Source organism: Nicotiana tomentosiformis, chromosome 3 (genome assembly GCF_000390325.3).
Source record: "Nicotiana tomentosiformis chromosome 3, ASM39032v3, whole genome shotgun sequence".
In the NCBI taxonomy this organism is placed as follows: domain Eukaryota; kingdom Viridiplantae; phylum Streptophyta; class Magnoliopsida; order Solanales; family Solanaceae; genus Nicotiana; species Nicotiana tomentosiformis.
The window spans coordinates 74,964,347-74,992,208 of NC_090814.1; the positions used below are offsets into that span (position 1 = coordinate 74,964,347).

General features: G+C 37.3%; 1 protein-coding gene across 1 annotated transcript; it reads right to left on the bottom strand.

Moving 5' to 3' along the window:
• Window positions 1–3,027: 3,027 nt before the first annotated feature.
• On the bottom strand, window positions 3,028–3,804 carry LOC104110804 (21 kDa protein-like). Its single transcript, XM_009620355.4, has one exon. It carries the CDS (start codon window positions 3,761–3,763, stop codon window positions 3,188–3,190), a length of 576 nt encoding a protein of 191 aa, XP_009618650.1. The 5' UTR covers window positions 3,764–3,804; the 3' UTR covers window positions 3,028–3,187.
• Window positions 3,805–27,862: the final 24,058 nt, after the last annotated feature.

The window sequence follows — 27,862 nt, forward strand, 5'->3', positions numbered from 1 at the left end:
TTATGTATCTTGCTAATGCTACAAGGCCTGACATAGCATTTTCTATTAATTTACTAGCAAGATATAGCTCTTCTCCTACACGGAGATATTGGAATGGGATTAAGCATATATTGCGATATTTAAAGGGAACTCTTGATATGGGTTTGTTTTATGCTAACAAAGATAGTGCAAATCTTGTTGGTTATGCAGATGCAAGTTATTTATCTGATCCCCATAAAGCTAGATCTCAGACCGGGTACGTGTTTACATGTGGAGATACTATCATATCATGGCGCTCCACAAAACAATCTATTGTTGCTACTTCTTCAAATCATGCTGAAATAATAGCCATTCATGAAGCAAGTAGGGAATGCATATGGTTGAGATTAATAATTTATTTTATTCGAGAAAAATATGATTTGGAATGTAAGAAAAGACCCACAATTTTATACGAAGACAATGCTGCATGCATAACCCAATTGAAGGGAGAATTTATAAAAGGAGATAGAACGAAGCACATTTCACCAAAATTATTCTACACACACGATCTTCAGAAAAATGGTGACATTGATGTGCAACAAATCCGTTCAAATGACAATCCGGCAGATTTATTCACTAAATCTTTACCAACTTCAACTTTTGAGAAGATGGTATACAAGATTGGAATGCGGAGACTTAACTATTTGAAACAAGGTTTTCATCAGGGGGAGTAAAATATGTGATGTACTCTTTTTTTCTTATTAAGGTTTTTTCTCACAGGGTTTTTCTTATAAGGTTTTTAATGAGGCAGCTAGCAATGCGTATTACTAAATATGTGTACTCTTTTTCCTTCACTAGGGTTTTTTTTTTCCCACGGGGTTTTTCCTAGTAAGTTTTTAACGAGGCACATTATCTTTTAATGAACATCCAAGGGGGAGTGTTATGAATATATTATATTATGGATATTCATTTAGTACTCCGTTGTAAATAAGCTTCCTGAAGAAGTTTATCCATATGAGACTCCGCCATTAATACATTTATCTATTTAGTACTCTATTGGAAATAAGCCTCCTGAAGAAGCTTATCCTTTCGGTACTCCGTTATGGATAAATATTACCCATGATAGAAGATTATCTATATCTGGCACAACAATTTAGAGCAGCAGCTTACACAGCAACTTACAAGCAGCTTACACAGCAGCTTGCAGCACCAGCTTGCAGTAGCAGCTTACACAGCAACTTCCTTTCTTCTATAAATAGAGAAGAATTCACTTCATTATGTACATAAGTTTGAAGTTTGAATAATATATCAATCTCTCCATACTTGTCTTTACTTTACTGTATTTATTTTATAACTTAAACAACATTCTTGAAAATGGCTATATGTGCCGGTACCCCCATTTTAGTTGTCCAAAACTGTGCATTGCGGTCTGTGTGCAGGGAGTACAAGATCTCCTTGGGTCCTGTTTTGTCTGATCCAACATTAAATTTTTCTTCAGTTATACTACCTTTTAAAATTATAATTATCCCAAATGATAAAGAGAGTAATTTTCTCTATTATTTATATACTTTCTAAATATGCAAATTTTAGTCTTACAAAATCAATTAAACAATGTCCACACTCAAAATAAAGATTAAATAAATGAACCCTCATATCTCAAAGCGAGTAATTTTTTCAAAACTGAGGTAGCATTCAGAATACGACGCAACCCACAAGTCACCAAAATATAGTAGAAATTAAGCTAGCGTTTGGCCATAAAGTCCCAAATTTGTTTTAAAAAATCTGATTTGGGTGAAGTTTAGTTTGAAGATGAAAATGTGTTTGGACGTAATTTTTCAAAACATATTTCACTTTTTAGTTGAAAAAACATGAAACATGACTTATGCCCCACAAATTCTAAAAACCATCACAAATACCCAATAGTACCATTATCACAAACCATAGTCCTGAACATAAATAAGTTTGGTATAAAATTATCATTTTTATAATGAACTATATAAATCATTAATTACAATAAAATCCCATTAGAGAATTACGGCTCCTAATTAAAAAGAAAAAGTTAACTGATATGAGTATTCAGAAAACCATTTAGCTTACAAATCAGAAGCAAAAATAAGATGCACAAAGGATTGAGCTGATAAGGGAACATATTCATCAAATATTTAGTTGGTCGTAATAAATATGGGCTCTTTTACAAACTATAAAAGTTTAGGTAATATTTAAAAAATTTAAAAAATATAGTGGTCATGTTTTGGCCCAAAATGGATTTTGGATTTGGGATTTGAGATTTTGCCAAAATGTGGACAAAATCTATGGCCAAACATGTGTTTGCCAAATAAATTCCAAATTTATTTTGGCAAAACTCATGGCCAAACGGGTCCTAAAGATGCAATCGCAATCCATCAGTTTTCCTATTCTCAAAAATAAAAATAAAAATAAAAATGATGGGGCTAACTTTTAAAGCATTACATATACGTGCCTATGGCCATCTAACAAATACTCCCTCGTCCAATTTTATACTTTGCATTCTTCTTAAGAAATAATAAATGAAATATATATTTTACTATAAAATTAATAATAGTGATAGTATTTTAAAAAATCTTAAAAAATAATTTAAAGAATGAATAGTTAATAATAAGGGTAAAATAGAAAAAAAATTATATTTCTCTTGATTTGCTAAAATGAATAAGCAAAAGTAAAAAACATATTTTTAGTATAATGAACAAGTAAAAGTGAACAAGGAGTACAAATCATGGACCGAAAGATGAAACTCTTACATCGACACCAGAAATTTATTACTACTACTAATTTTATTCCATCCGGTCCACAACAAGTGACCAATTTAACACATCATAACATTGTGTGACCGTAAACTTTTGATACTTAATTTCTTTGTAAAGATGCTATAATATTTGAAAGTTTCATTAAAAATGAAATGAATAATTCAAAGTTATATTATTTCAAATTAAAAAATAAATCATTTTCTTAATATGGCTTATTAAAAAATAAAATAGTGTCACACAAAATGAAACAAAATAAGTATTAATTTTAATACAGCAAAGCAAAATATCCAACAAAAATTATCACATTATAATATGTGCATTACATTCTCTGAATTACTGATACGGCTTACAAACAACTCCCATAAACCCTCACCCAACCCCAACCCCCAAATAAAGAAAAAGGAAAGGACAAACACTCATCAGTAAACATAAACAGAGCTTATCAATTAATGCTTTGCAGCATATTGGTTGATTAATGCCAGTGCATTGCTAGTGACCTGAGCAAGATTAGCGATCCGGTTTCTAATCGAAGCCTTAATCCTACCATTTAAAGCCCGACCCGCAAACCCATCGGTACAAGTATTCTCATCGGTGATAGCCGCACTGACCCATGTCTCCACGTTACTAATATGCCACAAGAAATCCTTCCCACGGCTATGGTCCACTTCCTTGAGCTCACTCACCGATTTGCTTAGCCGATCTACACTATCACTTGTCTCCTCTACGCAATCTTTAATAGCTTCGTATTCTCTGGGCTTTAATCCCTTGAATTTCAAGAGCTTGCTTACGAATCCCTTTGTCGATTGGGCTCTGTCCAGGCTTACGGACAAGGCTGTTTTGATTAGCTGTTCTTGGCTGTTTTTTATGGTCTGTGCGTAACCGGAAAGGGAAGCGACGCACAGATCGGGATAAGTAGTGGGTTTGCAAGAGTTTTTGATGAAACTGGTGGCGGTGTCCGCCGCGCCGGAGAGGTAGAAGAGAGAGAGCACAGCTGCAAGAAATAGAAGCTTTGCTGCGGCCATTTTTGAAACGATTTGTTTGGTTAATTTGATGCTGGAAAAGAATGGGTACTGTCTTTATAGAGCAGAGTAGGGTCCCGCCTATTGGCCCCATTTGCCCATAAAATTTCAGTATTAAGTCCAATATTGGTAAATGATACATTATATACAATGAGTGCTCGTGTGATTGGTGGGATAAAAGGATAACAAATTGAGATAAACGGAATTATATTATCTAACGGTTTGGTTATAGGTATTAATTAGTCCTAAGATCATTTGTACTCAAGTGGAGTAACTAGCTATCTTATATAAGGTGGGATAGCTAACCATAAAATATTCTTGTTTATCCCATCTTGACAATCAAATGACCCCTGATAGTATGAAAAATTACTACACTATCAATCACCTAAAAGTTTACAGGGTAACGCTGAAATACCAAAAAAAATCATCTGTAAAATATTTCAAGTGAAATAGTTGCTAGTTTTCATTTTCTTTTCAAGTGAGTTTATGTTTTTTAAAAAAACGTTCAAATACTGTTTTAAACTTTAAGTTAAAAGATATTTTTTTTTACCTTCAACCAAATATTATTCAAATACCGACTAAGATAGGTCAAGGTGGTGGTCGAGGATTTTGGCGTGTTTGCATTAGTATGTAGGGCAGGAAATATATACAGTGAGAAATGCAATAATCAAGCATGAATTTAAGGCTAGGTGGGGTGCGATATTCGTAGATATTAATGTGCATGGTAGGGGTAGAATATATATATATTAATGTGATGTACCCCGCCAGTGCAGAATTAGGCAAAATCTGTTGACAATATGGGCAACTGACAATGACGCCCACGCACATGTTATATCAGACCGGAATTGAAATTTACAAGTATAACGTGAAATTCTCAAATAGTTAACCTAAAATTCATAAATGGATATAAAGAGGGTTGGTTCAAAACTTTTAATAAGTCACATATGACAGAGTCATAACTTATTACAACTTATCATCATAAATATAATGTAATGTTTTAAATTTATTGAGTTAATTATGTCAAGACAAAAGGTAGTGAAAGCAAGCTTACCTACATGCATCGGTCTATGTCTATATTATTAATTAATGACTAGTTAAAACACAAGAGTCATCTAATCCCTTATTTAACGAAAAAAGATTTTATCAGTTCATTAAATTGTTTCATTAAGCTTATAATTATAAATTACAATATTTTTAAATTACATTTTTACTATTACAATTAAAGTATTTTGACATTATGCCTACCCATAACTAATAATGAAGTAAAATCTTTGGAAATTTGGTAACGACAATAAAGATGTTTTTTTCTTTCTTTTCTTCCCTTTTTTGCTTTTTGTTTGACGAGCGGTAAAGGAGTCTAATCAGTGTGAAAGGATTTTCGTGAAAGCAGTGGGAACAAAATACTCTTTCTTTACTAAAAAGAAAAAATTACTTTCAATTAACTATTGCATTTCACGCTGATGCTTTTCCCTAAAGTAATTGCTTTCAGTCCGCAACTTCACATGTCGGCACTGCCATTATTACTATGTCTTTGTTTGCAAAAATTTAAAATCACCATGAACCTATCCCCTATTATGAATGTATCATGGCAGTAGATGTCTTATAACTCCTAAAAAAAATTATTCTGATTACTCTTTTTCATTATCTTCGTTACTTCGATTACTGCAATACTTATGATCGTAAATCTCATACCCCCATAATCTCCCCGCAATAATCTTTCTCCATAATCTCAAATACTTAATGTCATATTTATGATATTCTTTTGTATACCTCTATGTAATATTATAAATAAAGAATCAACAATAACAACTCAGTATAATTTTAATAGTGGGGTCTGGAGATGGTAATGTATACGCAGACCTTACCCCTACCCTGGGGTAGAGAGACTGTTTCCGATAGACCCTCGGCTCCCTCCCTCCAAGAACTCCCCACCTTGCCCTTGGGGTGACTCGAACTCACAACCTCTTAGTTGGAAGTGAAAGGTGCTACCAGAGCAACCCACTCTTGTCTCCTATAAATAAAGGTTGAAAAGTAATATTGTAAAGACTTGAACACTTAGAAAGAATAAAAAAGTTCTCTTTTCTTCTCTTCATTTATTATCTATTTTCTTGTTTCATATTGTTACCATTTGAGCTTAATTACAAGTTAACACTTCTTAATTACAAGTTATTATCTATTTTCTTATTTTATATTGTTACCATTTGAGCTTAATTACAAATTATTTTTTATTTTCACTCACACTTCTTATAAGAGACAAACGCCTTCCATGGGAATTATAACTATTTTTGCTGTTTTGCCAAGTGATAAATTTGCATTTGATCTCGCAAGGTGAGCTAGGTAATATCTTCTTAATATTATTACTCTACAACTTATCTTGGCGTGAATTGGACATAAACAAATAGATTCCTAAGGCACTGCATCTACCATTATCCTAAGTACCATTTACACGTCATGACTTTTATGCTTACTGATATACCAATTGCAAAAGTGATTTACTAATTTATAATACTTATGTCTCATGATCATGTTGGAGGTATAACTGCATACGGGTAAAATCGAGCCCAATGAGCATTTCGATTTTCCGGTGAGGCAAACAGAGCAGGGACGTGACTGTAAGGAATCAGAATCAAAACTAGGAGCCTCTCGTATCAGGGCCCGAGCAAAACACCTACCCTCGAAATCATCGGGACCACATTCCCCGGGTCCGGTTCGAGTCCCAAGACTTCGGAGAGCATTACCAAGCGACCGCACACGACTAACAAAAGACCGTGATATCCGTGCCCAACTGGATATCACGACATAAATCTCGGCCCGTATTGGCAGAAAATCAGTAATTAGCGAAAAAGAAGATTTTTTTTCCTTTCTTAGAATTGTACCTAGGGTAAAACTCTCCTACTATATAAAGGGGAAGCTAATTATTCATTAAACACATTGTAACATGCATACCAAGGCAATATACTTATGTTCTCTCTGTTTTCAAAAGTCATGACCGAAGGCAGGTTCTAGTTATGCTGTTAACCGTGCTCGGACCCACTATCAGTATTGGTTTGGCTACTTACTATATCTTTTATTAGCTTTATCTAACATCATTAATCACTTGTATTGAATTAATCCGCGTATCCTTAAAACCGCGTATAAATTTAATTATTATCCATTTTTAAGAGTAAACAGTTTGGCGCCCACCGTGGGGCTAAGGATAATAGTGGTAATTTGATATAAATTTCCATAACGCACTCTGTTGTACGCTTGTTCTTTGAAATTTTAATTTCAGGTCAACTTAAGAATGTTAAAATATCAATCTGCGCACTTGAACGTTAATGCTGAGTCTAGCCACCATGGTGAAAACATCAATATAGTGCCTAGCAACGAGGTGTCCCCTGTCGACCCCAACAGAGTCCCAGTTGCAGACCCAATCGATGCCAACTCGCATGTGGCCATCGATGCAAACCTACCGATCGACCCCGAGAACAGCATTCGCAGAGGGGACCGGTCAACAGCTCGAGGCACGCACGACGGTGAAGGCGACAAAATCAATCTGCGGGTGATCTTCAAAATGTTACAAGTTCAACAAGCGGCGATAGCCCAGTTGCAGAACCAAAGTTGTGCCCCCACAAGAGTTGAGCCTGAATCATCCCTGAAAAACACTCGAAGAAATGAACAAGTCATAGGAATGCTGGGTGAAGTCGAGCCCCAGACCAATCCCGAAATAATAAAGATGCTTGAGGAACTGACAAAGCAAGTGAAATCGGGGGAGAAGAAGATTGAAGCCAACGACAAAAAAGTAGAGACCTATAACTCTAGAGTTGATCAAATTTCAAGAGAACCCCCGATATTGAAAGGCCTGGATTCCAAGAAATTTATCCAAAAACCTTTCCCCCCGAGCGCAGCACCGAAGCCAATCTCGAAGAAGTTTTGTATGCCCAAAATTTTGAAGTATAACAGAACCACGGACCCACTATCAGTATTGGTTAGGGTACTTTCTATATCTTTTATTAGTTTTATCTAACTTCATTAATCACTTGTATTGAGTTAATCCACATATCCTTAAAACTGCATAGTCCGGGTACAACTAAATCCGGATGGACCCGGGCGATCAAGAAAAAACTTCCTTTATCACTAAATTCTAAACCTATTATTATAGTGTAATGTTGTTCGGACTAAAAAATGCCGGTGCCACCTATCAATACCTAGTAAATCGGATGTTCGAAGAATAAATAGGGAAATCATTGGAAGTTTATATTGACGACATGTTAGTTAAGTCCTTGCGAGCAGATGACCATTTAAAACATTTGCAGAAAACCTTCGACATACTGAAGAAATATAATATAAAGCTGAACCCGGAGAAATGTGTGTTGGGGGTCGGATCCGGGAAATTCCTTGGATTCATGGTGTCCAACCGATGGAATGAGATCAATCCCGATAAAATTAAAGTTATAGAAGACATCACCGTAATGGACAGTGCCAAGGCCGTTCAGAGGCTAACCGGGCGTATAGCCGCCCTGGGTCGATTCATATCGAGGTCTTCCGATAAGTGCCACCCTTTCTTCTCATTATTGAAGAAGAAGAATAACTTTTCTTGGACCCCGAAAAGCCAACAAGCCTTGGAAGAACTTAAGCGGTACCTTTCGAGCCCACCCTTGCTCCATACCAGAAGGCGGACGAGCAGTTGTACCTGTACTTAGTGGTATCTAAGGTAGCGGTAAGTGGAGTCTTAGTCTGGGAAGAGAAATGTACGCAATTTTCTATCTATTATGTTAGTAGAACTCTAGGCGAGGCCGAAACAAGGTACCCTCACCTAGAAAAATTGGCGCTCGCTTTGTTAAGCGCCTCCAGAAGGTTAAAGTCGTATTTTCAATGCTACCCCATATATGTCGTAACTTCTTACCCACTAAGGAACATAATGCATAAGCCCGAGCCCTCGGACCGATTGGCCAAATGGGCCGTAGAAATTAGCGGATACGATATCGAATATCGACCCCGAACCGCCATCAAGTCATAAATTATGGAAGACTTTGCGACCGACTTTATGCTGGCCTTAATACCCGAAGTCAAAAAGGAATTGTTGCTAACCTCGGGAACTTTCTCGGGAATCTGGACCCTTTTTACGGACGGTGCCTCGAATGTAAAGGGGTCCGGACTCGGCATCATGTTGAAGTCACCTACGAGTAACGTAGTTAGGCAATCTATTGGAACTATGAAATTGACTAACAATGAGGCCGAGTATGAGGCCATGATTGCAAGTCTCGAATGTGCTAAAAACCTGGGGGCCGAAGTGATCGAAGCAAAAGAGGGCCGAAGTGGACGTTCGAAGTAAAAGAGGAATGAATGCAAAGGTATTTAGACAAATTACAGGTAACGCTGCATCGCTTCAAGGAATGGACCCTACAACACTGTTACATCCTGCATTTCGTACGTTAAAGTTTCGTCGTAAGTTAATCGACGTAGACTTAGGAATGAGATTATTTTTGAGGTTATAAGCATTTATGCTATTTATAACAGGCGATAGGTAAGTGCCGTGAAGATTAGAGAGTAAATAGATCAAAGAATGAGTATTCGTTGAAGTTTATCAATTTGGGATAAAATACGGTCCAAACTATAATACCCGGTATTTATGGACTGGTACCATACAAGGTACCGCGTGACCATGATAGTAAGGTATATAAAGTATGTTAAAAGTGAGTAGTATTTTAAGTAATTTGAGATAATTTCTAATTATATGGGTAATTAGTTAATTATTGGTTTAGTAGGAGATTAACAAGGTGATTAGGACTTGTGGATAATCTTAATGGAGACCACACCCCCCTCCAACGTGGCAGCAAGTAAGATATGGATAAAAAACCAAACAATGACTCTTGGTATATGTAACTATGTGGCTTATTTAGGGGATTTTATGGCTAAGTCATCACATAAGTGGGGCCATACCCACTAAGATAAAAGACCTCTCTAATTCACTAAGGGAGATGCTTGTCTCTACAAAGTAAAGGATGAGATCTTATCTTCAACAAAGTAACGGATGCAGAATTAAGAATGAATCTTCAACAAAGTAAAGGATGAGATTTTCAACAAAGTAATGGATGTAGCTTCAACAAGAATTCTTATGAACCTCTATAGTGTAATAACAACTTGACTTACAATTCTAAGGGAGCCCGGTATAACCTTTCTCAAGAATATCATACGAATTTTTCCCTACTTCGATCTCGCCATTACGTGTTTTATCGCGATTGACGTGTGTTAGAGGGATTGTCAAGAGAATCGGCTCAGGTATGTTAAGTCTATCCCTTCTTTTCATTTGGCATGATCCATACGATACAAACGAAACGAGCAAACGCACAACTTTCATAAATGCCTCTATTCATAGAAGCACTAGGGGTTCCTATGTTCTTGATCCCCCATGTGTCTTATTATTATATCTTCTGTTCATGGGTCTCAGAAAAATGCGTAATTGATAAAGTTTATCCGAAGACATATTGATCTTATAACATTATGAGAAATCTTATTAACGTACTTCTTATGCATTTCATTCATTTATACATGTACATTGACCCATGACCAGATGGCATTATATACGCATATAGCATATTATATAGGATATAGGAAAAGGTTATAGCGTTATATACGCATCACCACCTGATCAGTTGATATATGTTGATGATTTCACCCACAGAGGTCGAGATGATATGACGGGATGCCCTCAGAGGCTTGATGATGTTATATACACATATACCTATGCATGATACGATATTTATACGCACATGCATGCCTTTATAAATATTTCAGGATTCACAAAAATTATTTAGACTTACAGGCGGATTCCTTTACTCCATGTTTTATTTATGTCTTTTATGTACTGATTTTCATGCCTTACATACTCGGTACATTATTCGTACTAACGTCCCTTTTGCCTGGGGATGCTATGTTTCATGCCCGTAGGTGCAGGTAGATAGGCTGACAGTCCCTTTTTTTAGGATCCTTGATCAGTGAGAATTAGTGTGCTCCATTTGATCCGGAGCTGTTATTAGTTTTGGTATGCTATTTTTATATGTAGATATGGATACGACGGGGCCCAGTCCCGTCCTTCATAGAGTTGTACACTCTATTAGAGGTCTGTAGACAGTCATGTATAGTTGGATAATACGTGGCCTTGTCGGTTTCTAGTTTTGGATATATAGTTGTCTATATCAGCCTTGTCGACTTGCCTTACCGTATTCCGCATGTATATGTATATGTATATATGTCTTTTGGACATGTTTTCCTCACGTATGTTATTCACGTGATTCACCAGTTTAATGACAGATGTTATTCATGATCTACCCTTAATTCATATTTATATCTTAGATTCATGCATAGGGGTATTCGACAGGTAGGACTCGGGCACTCGTCATGGCCCATCGGTTTGGGTCGTGACAAGCACATACCCCGGGATCAAAATAGCGAAGTCGATGCTTTGGCAAACTTGGGGTCATCAGTTGATGACGATGAATTCAGCTCAGGAATGATCGTACAGCTCATGAAATCGGTAGTGGAAAAAGGCCATAACAAAATAAACTCAACAAGTTTAACTTGGGATTGGAGAAACAAGTAAATTGACTACTTGAAGAATCGGATATTTCCCTCGTATCCTAAAGAGTCGAGAGCTCTACGTACGAAGGCAGCTAAGTTTAGCCTGTCCAAAGGTACTCTGTTCAGAAGAATGTTCGACGACCCGCTCGCCATATGTTTTGAGGGAAGTTCACGAAGACACCTGCGAAAATCATTCGGGGGAAAAATCTTTGGTTTGTAAGATAATTAGAGTCGGCTATTACTGGATCGACATAAAGAAAGATGCAAGGGACTTTGTACGAAGATGCGATGGTTGTGAGAGGCATGCACCGATGATCCATCAGCCCGGAGAGCTACAAGATTCGGTCTTGTCACCTTAGCCGTTCATGAAGTGGGAAATGAACATTGTCGGTCCCTTACCAGGGCACCCGATAAGGCTCAATTCATACTGTTTATGAAACAATTATTTTTCTAAGTGGGTCGAAGATCAATCGTTTAGGAAGGTCCGAGAAATAGAAGTCGTCGACTTTATTTGGGACCACATAATATGCCGGTTCAACACCCTATCACCTAGTGGGAACAGACAAGAAGAATCAACAAACAAGACCATACTTCAAAACCTAAAGAAAAGGTTGACTGATGCCAACGGGAAATAGAAGGAAATTCCGCCCGAAGTCTTGTGGGCATATAGTAAAACATCCAAATCTAAGTACCGGGGCCACTCCGTTTTCATTGGTCTACGGTGTGGAAGCACTAATACCGGTCGAAGTTGGAGAACCGAGCCTCAAGTTACAATATGTGACCAAGGAATCAAACGCTGAGGCCATGAGCACGAGCCAGGAACTATTGGAAGAAAGGCGCGAGGCCGCCCTAGTCCGGTTAGCCGCCTAGAAGCGGCTGATAAAAAGGCATTACAACCGAAGAGCCATCCTCCAACATTTCAATATCAGGGACTTGGTGTTAAGAAAAGTAACACTGCATACCCGGAACTCGAACGAAGGGAAGATGGGGCCGAATTGGAAAGGACCATATCGAGTCATCGGGATTATCGGTAAAGGTTCATACAAACTCGAAGTAGGAAACGGTGCACAATTACCGAACAACTGGAACATGATGCACTTAAAGCGATACTACTGCTAAGGTACGACCTCATTCACCTTTTTATAGTATTACAAATTGGACTAACAGTTGTAGGCAACAACCAAAGGAGAACATGACTATTAGGTCTGAAAGTACGCACTGTACTCTTTTTTTCTTGAACCGGTTTTGTCCTAGATGGGTTTTCCGGGAAGGTTTTTAACAAGGCAACAGTAAATCGTGCTAACTTAGAATTGAAAACTGATTTTAAATCGGAGTCAATGGTCTCATCAATAATATCTGAGCCCTCTCAAGATTGACCTCGAATACTGGGGGCATCACCCTCGGGTCAAGCTTCTTAGCAAGTAAAGAAGGAAATTTTGTGTTTAACAGCCTAGGCTCGGTAGTTAGGATTTATTGTAAGGGCCAAACGGTCAAGAGAACCGTGCCCGCGTAGGAAACCTAGGCATAATACAAGCTTTTACATGCTTTCGATCTTGTACTTAACACAACAGAAATGAAAGAAAGTTTCTACCGTGTTATTGCATATTTTTACCTCTTAAAGCATCGAGCCTAAGGGATATCCCTACCCGGGGACTATCAAGCCCAAGGGCTACCCCTGTCTGAGCCCAAGGGCTACCCCCACACGGGGATTGTTGTCCGAAATAAGTTCTGGCATCTCGGGTTATCAAAACTCGGAGGCACATAGCCTATTAGGTCGTGCCTAAACCTAAAAGGCTACGGCCGCCCTAAAATATGGCTCGAAGATGTCCGAAGCCCGTAATCAAAATATAAGGCCTTAAACAAAAAATTCTAAACCTGCTAAAAGTTTACCCTCAGCAAAGACATCGTCTAAGAACACTTAAGCATCTTGGAAAAACTTCATCTAGGGAAAACTTTCTGTCACCCCGAGTTTTCAATGGTTTCGAGCACAAATTGCATTGAGGTTAGGTTCTGTTCGGACCTCCAAAAAATAAATGACTCATTACTACATTTGACTTTGTGCTAAGGCATTAAAAATATTTGCAATTATGAAAAGATGCTAAAATAGTTGAGACTTGAAATTGCCAAAAGGGAAAATTTTATATATTCCGGAATATCTTTACAAAGGCCTAACAAAAACGGCCTCGAACTGAATAAGAAATATGTATAGAATACAAAAACTAAAAAATCCTAAGGCATTTACACCTTATCATCACGGTAGCCCGATTTGTCACCAGAACAACCGGAGCCTTCGGATTCTTCGGAGCCCTCCTTACTTTCGGGTTCAACTAGCTTCTTTGCCTCGGCCTCAAGTATTTTTGCCTTCTCGATCTTGGCAGATAGGTCGAAGCCTCGGGCATGGATCTCCTCGAGGGTCTCCTTTCGAGATAGCCGCCTCACGTACTCAGCAGTGGTTTTCATACGAGCCTCGGCTGCTTCAACACTGGCCTTGTATTGAGCCACCATCTCGTCAGCATCGGCCGAGGTTATCTCCAACTTAAATCTCGTTACTTCTAGCTATTTACCAAGAGCATCCCTTTTAGTGATGGCCGAGCGTAGTTGTGTTCGGAGATCCTTATTTTGCTAAGCCCGTTTATCAGCTTTCTTCTTTGCCACCGAAATTGAACTACTACCAAAGACAGTTTGGCATGGGAGGTCTCTTTCTCTGAGGCCAGCAAATCCATCTTGCTTTTTCACCCGTCGGCCATTACTCGGATCTCGTCCATCACCTTTCGGATTTGGTCGATCTTCTGCTGGACCTGTGAGGTATTATAGTTAGCCACTGCGATTGAATCATCATTTCTAACTTCAAAAATCTTTACCTCTTCAACCAAGTCGGCATGCTCCCTCCTTAGGACCGATGCTTCTTTCTGAGCCCCATCCAGCTTGGCCTGAAGGTTCTTAACGACCCCTTCTTGTTGCACGCTGAGAAGCTTGTACATATCCTTTTTCTGGGTAAGCTCCTTGGACTAGAGCTCAAGCTGATTGACCTCAACTCGGTACCGTAGGAAGCTCTCGTGATGAAGTACCGAGGCCTGTAAAAACATGAAAAACGTGAGAAATATCAAAACCTAAGTAACGTTTGACGGAAAGTAATGATGCCTTACCCGGTTCAGCGCCTGCTGCGCCTCATTGAAAAGGCATGACACATTCACCTCATTCATTTTTCCCTGGTTCTCCTTAATCACCAGGCATCGGAGGTAGCTAGCTATCCCCACAGGAGCAGACAAAACTCGGGCATCCTCCGGGACGGTCAGAATAACCGATCTCTTGCGATCGGGGTCCATAGTCAGAGCAGGGAACTGGTTTTTTAATTTCAGGCTCGAACTCGGCCCACCAGCTTCCAAGGGTGTATCCTTCTTCGGGACTTCCAGGTTGCCCATCCCGGAGAAATCTTCCAAAGCAGACAAATCCACACCATCGAAAAAAAGGAGTGAAGTGGATCGTTCGCACCATGGACCCCTTCGTTGGACTTCTCCTTTCTTGATTGGGCCTTCTCGAGCATGGACTTGGTGTAGGAGGGCATCCCCAAAATCTCTATTATATGGGCTCTTTCTTTGGAGCAAAGCCGACGTCCTGGGGAGTCCCACCCCGGGTCTCCATATCGATCTCTTGAGTCTAAGGGGGGTCGACCTCACGATTCTCTCCCTTAGATGCCTCCTACTCCCCGAGAAAGATCATCCCGTGGGAAACGAAAATAAGCTCATCCTCTGGCTCATCCCTGAGCTGGAGGAGAGAGTCAGAGTCCGGCACCGGTGAGCTAGAGCTCCTCCTGGGCTTGCGGGCCACCCTCTTCTTTGGTTTCTTCACCTCGAAGCCCAGGGAGCCCAAATGTTTTCTCTTCCTTTCCTTCTTTTCCTCCATGGAAACCTCAGGCTGCCCCGCAACAAAGGAATCAACGGGCAAGGACACGTCCTCGTCCCCTTCCAAAGGCCTAAGTTCGATGGTCTTAGGCAAACCTACAACAACAGAGGGAAAGGAAAGTCAGTATGTTGAAAGATAAGGAGCATGGTATTAAATATTTTGAAAGAGGCCTCACATGAGAACGGGCCTCCCACCAGCCCTTTGAGAGCCCGCGCCATGCGCGCTCGGAATATGTCATCTGAGTACAGATGCCCTCGATCCATTCCTTTAGCCAGGGGAATGCATTCGGACTCGGGCGACAACTGCACAACCACAAGTATGAATGAGAACAAAGAAATTAAAGGAATAGAAAATCTTTGACTCTTAAAGAGAAATTACACTTACGATATGTGTTCTACTTCTCAGGGAATGGCATGTACACGGGGGGAATCAAGTCTTCGGTCTTTACCCGAATGAAGTATCCCTGCCAGCCCCTGTCTCGGTCCTCATCGATACTCGAAAAGGGAACCTTGCTAGCCCGGTGAGTAAGCTTGATCAGTCCCCCTCGAAAAATTCGGGGATTGTATAATTGAAGTAGATGATCAATCGTGAACTGACGAGACTCGATCTTGTTCACGAAGTAGCGAAGGAGGATCACGATCCTTCATAACGATGGGTGTATTTGCCCATGGCAACCTCGTACCTCTTGCAAAAGTCCAAAACAATCGAGTCCACCGGGCCCAATGTGAAGGGGTAATTGTAAACACTTAAGTACCCCTCCACATGGGTAGTAATGTCGTACTCGGGCCCGGGGACTACTACATCCTTGCCTTCCCAATTGCAGTCCTTTCGAACTATGGGAAGAACGTCTTTGGTCACGAAGCATATGTACCTTGATGCTCCTTCAACCCGGTCTTATTTGCGTGAGGGTTTCTCGACCTTAAAGTCTTCTGTAATTGAGCAGCCCCCGGGAATGAACACTTTCAAAGGAGGCTCAGGGGGCCAGTTCATTGGCAGATACCTCAGGAGAAGCCGTTTCGAGGGCAAATAATTCAGGAGCAACCGCCTCAATACCGACGGCCGGTTGGGAAAATGAAGAGGCAATTTGTTGAGGAACAAATTTGAATGTTTTAGCCACTGTTATTTGGGGAGATTTGAAAATTTGAAGATACAATGCGAAGTTTTGAAATAACGAGTTTTGAAGATGAAGAATAGAGTATGAAGATTTGAAGAAAATCACTATAAAAATTGAAGAATAAGGATGAAGATATGAAGGTTTGAAAGAGGTTTGATGATAGCTGGAAAGCTCGAAGTTAATATCTTGGTCGAAAAGTAGAAAAAGAACAAAGGGTGGAAACTTTTATCGGGAAACAGGCTATGCTTCGCATTCGTGGGTAACACATGTTCGAAGTCAGAACGACACGACTGATAGGACGTTTTGGCTTTTTTGTTAATGCAAACCTACTCTTTGAGAAATGAGGGGACTATCTGTATACGGTTAAAACTTAGTCCAATGAGCACCCTGATTTTTCAGTGTGGCAAACGAAGCTGGGACGTGACTGTAAGAAATCGAAATAAAAACCAGGAGCCTCTCGTATCAGGGCCCGAGCAAAACACCTATCCTCGGAGCAATCAGAACCATATTGCCAAGGTCCGGTTCGAGTCCCAAGACTTCGGAGAGCATTACCAAGCGACTACACACGACTAACAAAGGGCCGTGATATCTGTGCCCAACCAGATATCACGGCGTAAATCTCAGCCCGTATCGACAGAAAGTCAGTGATTAGCAAAAAAGAAGATTTTTTTACCTTTATTAGAATTGTACCTAGGGTAAAACTCCCCTACTATATAAAGGGAAAGCTAAGTATTCATTAAACATATTGTAACATGCATACCAAGACAATATACTCATGTGCTCTCTGTTTCCAAAAGTTATTCAAAGTTCTTATTTTTTTTCATAAGTTCTTCATAAGTGCAAGTTCGGAACCAAAGGCAGGTTCCTAGTTAAGCCATTAACCGCTCGGACCCGCTATCAGTATTGGTTTGGCTACTTACTATATCTTTTATTAGCTTTATGTAACATCACTAATCACTTGTATTGAATTAATCCACATATCCTTAAACCTTAAACCGCGTATAAATTCAATTGTTATCTATTTTTAAGGGTAAAAAATAACCATATTACTTCTTGGATTTTAATAGGTTCATAATACTATACTGGGATTTTACTTTCTGATCTTTGTTTGGCTTCATGATATAATTTTATTGCTGCTTTGACAAAGAATAATTTTTATGAGTGAAAAATTTTACACTTAGTTTTCTATTTTGGCAAAGGAAATGTATTACGCTAATCTTCTGCTTTAGGCACATGGAAGATAATAACAATTATACTCTGATCCATACTAATTAATTAGATGCACATTTCGTCTATCTAAGTTGATTATATTTTGAAAATCATCTTCAAAAAGAATAATTTTGGGGACCAACAGTATTTGATATGCTTTAATATCTTGATAGACATATGAGGTTGCATGGTTATCTACTAATTAGCTTTCTCTTCTGATAATATCGTCTATATATTTAAATTAAATATGTGATAAAGTGACACAAATACTTACGTTTTATTTATCACTAGACGAGTTTATACTTATAACCATTGAAAAGGGTAACACTTAAAAGTTTTATGATGACTTAATATATGACGGCATTGAGTGAGGGAAAGACAGTGGGTTTAAGTCCCAAACGCACTATGAGGGTAAGCCATCAAGTTTGAGTCTTGGTGTACCATGATGATAAGACATTGGTTTGATTCCCAGCGTATTATGGCCTAATACGCATTTATATGGGTAAGCATTAGTTTCAAGTTCCAATGCACCATATTGATACTACCTCTATTTCAAAAATATTGACACTATTTTCTTATTAGTCTGTTTTTAAAAGACTGACAGCTTTTAATATTTTCTTGATAAGAAATATTTATAGCTACACAAATGCTCTAGCAGATTTCAGACCACAAGTTTTAAAAGTTTTACAGCCACACAAATGCTATGACTTATTTAAAACCATATATCTCAAAAGTCTTCCTTTCCTTTTTAAAGGTTGTGCCAAGTCAAACTAGGACAATCTTTTTCAAACGGAAGGAGTAATATAATGATGACTAAGGCAAAATAATATGCTTTTTATGAAAAAACATGAAGTCCGTCCTACTGAATATGCTTCATTCTTGAAGTGAATGTGGTGGTCATAATAAGTCTAAATGAAGACAAATTGTTGATAAATAAATGTGTGAGTGCCAAAGACCAAAATAATAATAGTCATCATTACGGTAATTGCAACAAGGAGAACAATAAGGGTTCTCAAAATAATCCTTCAAAAGTGAAGGAAATGTATATCAATGTGGTCTGTAAATATGAGGCACATTCAAATGATATGTTCAATTCTTTAAAAATGCGACTTGTGATAAGCATTGTAAATGCAGACTCATTCCTAAAAGTGAATGTGAAAATATATATATGTGATACAAAGTATGCATAAGAATACGCTTATGCATGGTTGGATCAATAGTACAACTCACCTCTAAGGGAGGCTTGAGAGAAAGAAAGATAATGGATATTATTGTCGGTTACATGAATAAGTCATTGGTCGCGTACATGCGGTATGCCAAAAATATTTGTCATGCCTTATAAAAAGTTATTAAAGGCAAAATAAAAGCAATAAATTTACTTATGATGATTTTGACCATGATAATTATTATAATATAATTTTCTCCGTAAAGGAGACATTCACCATATGAATGTTGTGAAAAAAGATCTTGTAATACAAAATCAATTAAGAGCTCCGGAAGAGCTAATTTATTACTATCCGGATGAATGAAATTATTCATCACATTAATATTATAGTAAGTTTCAAAAGAAACTTTTTGAGTTTCAAATATATTAGCCAAAATGGTTGGCATATTGACTATAAATGAAAGGAAGATTGAATATCTTCATATTACTATAATTATACCGGATAAATATTAAAGGTTACCCAACTTTTCTTTTATTTGTACTACACAAGTATAAGTATGATGATGGAATCATATGCCACAAGTAAACTAGAAGTTTACTGAAATAAATATTAGTTGACATGACCGGTTGGCAATCCCGTTCCAATAGGATGCACAAGATAATTGAGAATTCAGATTGGCATATATTGAAGAAATAGAAGATTCTTCAAGAATTTTCATGTGCTGCTTGTTCTTATAATAAATTGACTATTATACTAGCTAAGGTTGGGATTGTTTTCCTGTATATTTTGAACGTATAAAAGGTAATATATATATATATATATATATATATATATATATATATATATATATATATATATATATATATATATATATATATATATATATATATATATATATATTTTGAATCTATTAAAATCACATAATAGTAAATGGTCCACATGGCATGTGACTGGGCTTATATATATATATATATATATATATATATATATAAGCCCAGTCACATGCCATGTGGACCATTTACTATTATGTGATTTTAATAGATGCATCTATAATGTGGTCACATGTGCAATTCTTATCAACTTGCAATTAATTTTTTTCAACGTTGCTTGCTCAAATTAATAGAGCACAATTTCAAAATATAAAATTATGATAATTTATCTTGATAATACTGGTTTAAATCCAAGTTGGTTTAACAGAAATTGTATGCCTCCAATAATAGCTAAACCATCGGTTATGAGAAGAAAATTCCCAAACAAAAGGGATGTGTTATTAATATATAGCAGTACTTGTATGTATCAAGCCAACAAGTTATAATAAGTTCCCTATCACCATTGTTTCAGGGTAAGAACCAATAATCCCCATCTAAAATTTTTAATGTACGGTATATATTTTAATTGCTCAACCGTAACGCACAAAGATGGATCTCCAAAGAAGGTTGAGGATATGTGTTGGTAATCCCAATATTAGGGAAAGAAAGCAGGCAGCTGGAATGTTAAATATGAAATAAATTATCTGGATCCTCGTTTAAGATAATACGAACTTCTATTTCAATAAATAATTTATTTACAAAATATTGCCAATCGCATTTGCTGACGCAAAGCCAAATATCATATTCTAGTTCCAAATGCTCCAAAAAAACTTAAAGTACTTGAAGGATAGAGTCTATGGCATGCCTGAAGCGTGATAGACCAATCGATTCCAAAGATAAACTCCTTAAAAAAAAGAGAGGAGCAAATAACAAGATAGCATAATAATGAGGCTCAAGATAGCATAATAATGAGGCAAGTTCTCCAGAAGAGCACCATGACATAACATTTCAAAAGACCTCATGGGAGAGGTTCAAGTACCTAAATATAATGAGATAAAGAGATTTCGATAAGTTATGTCTTCATTGAGATATGATGGAACCAATGTAAAATGATCACCGACAATATTGTTGATATAATGTAGCATTCAATATTATTAATATTGACAAGGATCTTGAGCTCAAATCTATCATGGAATGTGAACAGATAAATGATTGACCAAAAATAAAAAATACGCAATCAAGATTGAATTCACCTGAAAAACGTGAAGTTGGACGGATAGTCCCAATACCTGAAAGTATAAAGCCAATGGAGGTACAAATATATTCTTGTGAAAAAAGTGAAATGAAAAATCAAGTTTTATAAACATAAAGATGCATGACTTGTGGCACAAGATTTTTCATAAATATCCTAGTATTAGTTATATGGAGATATGTTCTCCTATGGTAGATGAAATCATTTTCAGGTTTTAATCTGGCAATAAATGAAAAACTTGATATGCGTATAATGAAAATTCTTGAAGGATTTAAATTGTTCTGAAGTATATAAAGGTTCCCAAAAAATTTGTTATAAAGCTTCAATATTTATTATATGACGTGTATGATTTATTTTTATGCCTTAGTGCAATTGATGCACTTATATTTCTTGTTAGAACCATAAGTATAACATTGTGCTAGCAAAATTTAAATTTACTCTTATATGGGGATACTGGAATACAATTAGTATTATATTAAAAAAAGGTAATCACTGATAAAAATTTGTTTATCCTAACAAACATTGTCAAGGTTTTGTTGGTTATACAAATGCAGGGCATTATATGAAGTTTGTTCTTTAAATAATCTATTTACATGTGAGGGTACCGCCATATTATAATATTTTAATAAATTCATTCAAGTGATAATTTAACTGATTTGTTCACTAAAGCATTGCCAACTTCAACGTTTGAGAAATTGAAATACAAAATTAGAATGCATCGTCTTCGAGAAATAAAGTGATATTTTCATCAGGGGGAGACAAATAAGCATTGTACTCTTTTTCCTTAGCTAAAGTTTTATCCCACTGGATTTTTCTGGCAAGACTTTTAATGAGTCAGCAAGCAATGTGTAGTGATAGATATGGTACTTTTTTTCCTTCACTAAGGTTTTTTTCCCGCAGGTTTTTTTTCTTATTAAGCTTTTTAACGAGGCACATTATCTATAAACATCCAAGGTAGAGTGTTATGAATTATTATATTATAGTAGTGAATATCTATAACTCCTAAAGAAGTTACTCCCACTACTTCTTCATTATCTCCATAACTCTCACTACTGTAATACTTATGATTGTAACTCTCATACCCCCATAACCCCCTTCATGTTCTTCCTCCACGATCTCAAATACTTAATATCATGCTTATGACATTCTTTTGTATACCTATGTGTAATACTACAAATAGAGGATGAGAAGTGATATTGTAAAGATTTGAACACTTGAAGAATAAGAAAGTTCTCTCTTCTTTTCTTCATCTATTGTCTATTTTCTTGTTTCATATTGTTACCATTTGAGCTTAATTTCTTAACAATGTTTTAGTATAATTCGAAATTAATGTGTTCAGTCCATCTTATAATTGATCGATCTTTGTTTGGTGAAGCTGGATGCTAACTGGGATTTCACTCAATTTTAATTTAGAATAATAAATTCGATGAGTATTCTAAGGTTTTGATGCCACAATATATATTAGTAGTATGACATACGTTGTGCCGTTCAAAATGTAAGAATATTAGTAAGTATGTAATTAAAAAGGAGAACATTTAGGAGCAAGCTGAAACTGGATTTTGCTCTAAGGGTCCATGGAGCAAATTAACAACCTATTTCTTATCAAATTTGATCCACAAAACTACTCCCTCTATTCATTTTTAGTTGTTTACATTTTCGACTTTGCACTTCCTTTAAAAAAAATATAGGATATACTTTAGAATTTTACCATAATAATGATAGCATTTCAAAAAGTATCGAAAAATGATTTAAGGAATGAGTAGTGTCACGATCCCAAAATCCACTATAGGTTGTGATGGCGTCTAACGCCACCGTCAGGCAAGCCAGCGATGATTGATCTATTTAATTACTCATTTTATTACTTTTAAAATCATAAGTTTTAATAAGAAAGGAAATTTACATTTTTAAATCCGTTGGAATGTACAAAATTTGTAGTTTGTAAGAGAAATGAAAGGCAGTGCTAATATACAAAACCGTAAGCATCAACTAGTATGTCCCAAAAGCCGGTGTCACAAGTGCATGAGCATTTACTAAGTAGTACAATAATAATACAACATCTGTCTAGAATGTAAATGTCACGACCTAAAATCCTAACCTGTTGTGATGGCGCCTATCTGAATACTAGGCAAGCCGACAATCTCAACAAATCATACTATCTATTAAGTTTGAAAACATAATATTTGAATTCAATAGAAAACCTCACAATTTCAGATACAAAACACTCCCCAAACCCGGTGTCACTAAGTACATGAGCATCTAAATGATACAAAGTCTGACTGATAAAAATACTGTCTGAAAAATATAGAACAGTACAATAACTGAAAGGAAAGAGAGTCAAGGTCAGCGGACACCAAGAAGCTACCTTGATAGTCTCCAACTGATAACACTCTGAGATCTAACAGTCCCCGTATCCGGAAGCACCTGGATATGCACACGAGTTGCAGGGTGTAGTATGAGTACAACCAACTCAATAAGTAACAAGACTAACCTTTGGGCTGAAAGTAGTGATGATCTCAGCAGGTAAGTCCAGTATAGAAATAATAGTACATAAATATAGGCATGCTTTCAAGTTCAACAGTTAAACTCTGTACTGTATATAGCCAATCCAGCTCAGGGAAGATCCACTCCCATATATATATATATATATATATATATATATATATATATATATATATATATATATATATATATATATACACATACATACATACATTAACTGCCAGTCAGTGACTCAGTACCGTATAAGGCCAATCCTGCCCAAGAGTAAATTTAGCTCCAAATATAAATGATTCGTACAAGATTCATGTCCAAGAAAATTTCATCACAATTATAAATCAATAAGGAAAGTCCATGCCCTGGGAAGTCCATCCCGAATATATATAAATAAGGCAAGTCCATGCCCCGGGAAGTCCATCTCGAATATAAATAATCTACTATTACCGTGGGGGGTGCAGACTCCAGAGGGGCTCCTTCAGCCCAAGTGTGATATAAAGTTGGTATGGCCTGCTACAGGCGGGCATCCCCGATCCATCTATATATATATATATAAAGCAAAGCCAATATGGCCTGCTACGGTGCGGAGCTCGATTCCATAAATATTCTCACAATGGACGAACATGTCTGAATATGAAATGTACATTTTAAAACAATTAAATTCAACAGCAACACGACCCTTTGGGTCCCAAAATATCAGCATGTAGCCTAAACATGATCTTTAATACGAGTCTCAGCTCATTCTCTAACACGTGGAGAATACACGGATAATAACATGATTCTTTAATTTTATAATTGTCACGACCCAAAATCTCACCCGTCGTAATGGCTCCTATCTCGATACTAGGCAAGCCGACAACATCAATAACCCACAATTTTTTTTTCAATACTGAAAACATAATAATTAAGTTAAGGTAAAAACTCCTACCAATACTGAATATAAATTTACTCCCAAAACCCGATGTCACTGAGTATATGAGTATCTAAATGATAACCAGTTTGACTGATAAAAATACTGTCTGAAAAATGTAGAACAGTACAACAACTGAAAGAAGAGAGTCAAGATCTGTAGACGCCAAAGAGTTATCTCGACAGTCTCCACGGATAAAGCTCCGGATAACTAGCAACCGCCGTGTCCGGAGGTACCTGAATCTGCACACGAGGTGCTGGGTGTAGTATGAGTACAACCTACTCAACAAATAACAATAATAAATAAGGAACTGAAAGTAGTGACGGGCTTCATAGTTGAGTCCAATTACAGTAATTTCCAACATAATAATGTAGGTATGCTATCAAGTTCAACATTTAAGCCCAAAACAGTAATTTCATGTCAAGTTCAACTGAAAAATAAGATAATATCTCTCAGAAATTTCCAAATCGTGATATAGACAATTGAAGTGCAACAATAATGAAATCTTATGCATCCTCTCAAAACCACAATCACTCAGCACTTATCACTTGCATTCAGTAGGTACCTGCGCTCACTAGGGGTGTGTACAAACTTCGGAGGGGCTCTTACAGCCCAAGCGCTATAATCTGTACGGACAACTCACGTGCTATAGTATCAATATCTGGATCTACACGTATAACTCACGTGTTGCACGGACAACTCACGTGCTATAGTATAATATCTGGATCCGCACGGACAACTCACGTGCTGTACGGATAATTCACGTGCTATAGTATAATATATGGATCCGCACGGACAACTCACGTGCATAATATAATATCTCACAATCAGGCCCTCGGCCTCACTCAGTCATAAATCTCTCGAGTCTCTCGGGCTCTCAATAATCATGAAAAATCAGTCCAAACAACAATGATATGATGCATCAATAAGGAACAATAGAGACTGAGATAAAATAAACAAGTAAATTATGACTGAGTACAAAACAACAATTAAGCAGATAGTTCAATAAGTACACGACCTCTGTGGGTCCTTACAGTGCCGATACATATTCTAAACATGATTTGTGGTTCAATTTCTCTATTACATGGAGAATGTACAGATAACAACAGATTATTCAAATACACAGTTCCATGGAATTTGACCAAGTCATAATTTCTACGGTGCACGCCCACACGCCCGTCACCTAGCATGTGCGTCACCTCAAAACCAATCATATAACACATAATCCGGGGTTTCATACCCTCAGGACAAAATTTAGAACTGTTACTTACCTCAACCCGTGTAATTCTTTATTCCGCTATGCCCTTGCCACGAGAATTCGTCTCCGAAAGCCTCGTATCTAGCCATAATTAATTTGATTCGGTCAATACCAATTATTGTAATTAATTCCATAAGAAAATTCTAATTTTCCAATAAAAATTTGAAATTAACTCAAAAATTGCCCGTGAGGCCCACGTATCAAAACCCGATAAAATTTACAAAATATGAACACCCATCCAACCACGAGTCCAACCATTCAAATTTTACCAAATTCCCACATCAACTCGACCCTCAAATCTTCAATTAAAGTCTTTAAAGATTTCTATCATTTTCAACCCAATCTTTACCCATTTGAACTTAACAATCTTTCCATAAACCTTATTGATACGTATAAATAATACTCTTATACCCAAGAATCATACTCGTAATCACCCATCTTTACACAAACTCAAAATTGAAGACTAGGGGTTAGAACCTTACCTCTTGGGTGAAGATCTTGTGATATTTCCTTGTTTGATTTCAAAGTTCGAACAAGATCTTGATGAACAAAGCACTTGAGCTTCTTCCTCTCTCTAGAACACTCCCCCTTCTCTCTAAAAATGGCAGATCTTTGCTCCAAAATGAGCTTCAAGGGCTATAAATTGAAGTTGGGTGGGGTTATAAAAACCCAAAAAATGAAGCTCCAGACAGGATATGCGGTCGCATATGCGACCATAGAATGGATATGCTGTCCGCATATCAGCCGCACAATTGGCCTTTAGAACTGGGAAAAACCTGCCTGGGTTTGCGGTCACTATGCTGTTCGCAGACCTGTTTTACGGCCGCATAATGAACCGCAGAATAGTTCTGCGGTCGCATAGTCGACCGCAGAATGGCATCCAAAACGGCCCCTTACCTGCCTCACTCTGTGGCCATTATGCGGTCCGCAGAGTGATTCTGCGATCGCATAATGGACCGCAGAAATGCATTTCTCTGCCATAAATTTACCTTTACTCCCCAATGCATTGTTTAACCCAAAAAGTCCGAGCCGCGGCGAGGCACCACAAAACCTTAATTTCCTTAGCAAAAATTCTCCAGGGTCGTTACTTATAAGCCAACATACGGTTAACCTTTTCAACTTAAGTTCTAAACCTTAGAACTAATATTTCAAATCATTCCAAAACCTCAGCGGACACGAACTAATCTCCCCGGCAAGTCACATAACAACTGTAAAGCATAAATCGAGCAGTAAATAGGGGGACAGAGTTGTAATACTCAAAATGACCGGCCGAATTACTACAACAACTCCAAAGAATTTGTTTAAGTCACAATTTCTATGGTGCACGCCTACACGTTCATCACCTAGTATGTGTGTCACCTAAAATAATTGATATAACACAAAATTCAAGGATTCATACCCTCAGAACCAAGTTTAAAAATGTTACTTATCTCAAATCGTGTAATTCTTTACTTCGCTATACCTTTGCCTCACGAATTGGCCTCTGAAAGCCTCGTATCCAGTCACAATTAATTCGATTCAGTCAATACAAATTATTGGGATTAATTCCATGTGAAAATACTAATTTTTCAACAAAATTTGAAATTTGACTCAAAAATCGCCTGTGGAGCCCACGTCTCGGAATCCGACGAAACTCACAAAATCCGAAAACGCATTCAATTACGAGTCCAACCATACTAGTTTCACTCAAATCCGACTCTGAATCGACATTCAAATCCCAAAAATTTATTTTATGAAATTTCTACAAGTTTTCCCAAATTTTTATTTCAAAATACTAATTAAATGATGAAAACAATAATATATTCATGTATGTTAAACCAAATCCGAGTTAGAATCACTTACCCCGATGAATTTCTTGAAAATCCCACGAAATATTGCCACAAGCCGAGCTCTCAAAGTCCAAATATGAAATAATACTCTAACCCTTGTTTATATAGTACAAAAATCTGATCACTCATTTTGCTGATCACACATTTATTTTGTGCAGCCACACATCCTAGGTTTTGCGGCCGCAAGTCCAAATTGTTTGGTCACACTTCAACGGTGGCTGCAATACTAGGTTTCAGTATATTGACCATAACTTTCTATACATATGTCCAAATGATGAATGGTTTAACTTTCTGAAAACTAGACTCAAAGGACTATAAATTTTATTTTTGGATCATCTCCAAATTGCTTGTAGATAAGAAGACTGCGAGAGAATTTCTGCGGTTCGCACATTTCCTCTTCGGTCCGCACCTGATCAGCACTCCAAAATGTGCCCCCGTACTTAAAAAGTTACAGAACAACATTAAAGCGCCGAAATGCCAGACTCGCTCAAAACTCACCCCGAAACACACCCGAACCACTTGGGACCCCGTACGAATGTACCAACAAGTCCTAAAACATGATACGAACTTAGTCGAAACCTTAAATCACATAAAACAAC

Bases quoted from the DNA above. Each gene is read 5' to 3' on its own strand.
- LOC104110804 (XM_009620355.4), bottom strand. From the start codon at position 3,763: ATGGCCGCAGCAAAGCTTCTATTTCTTGCAGCTGTGCTCTCTCTCTTC.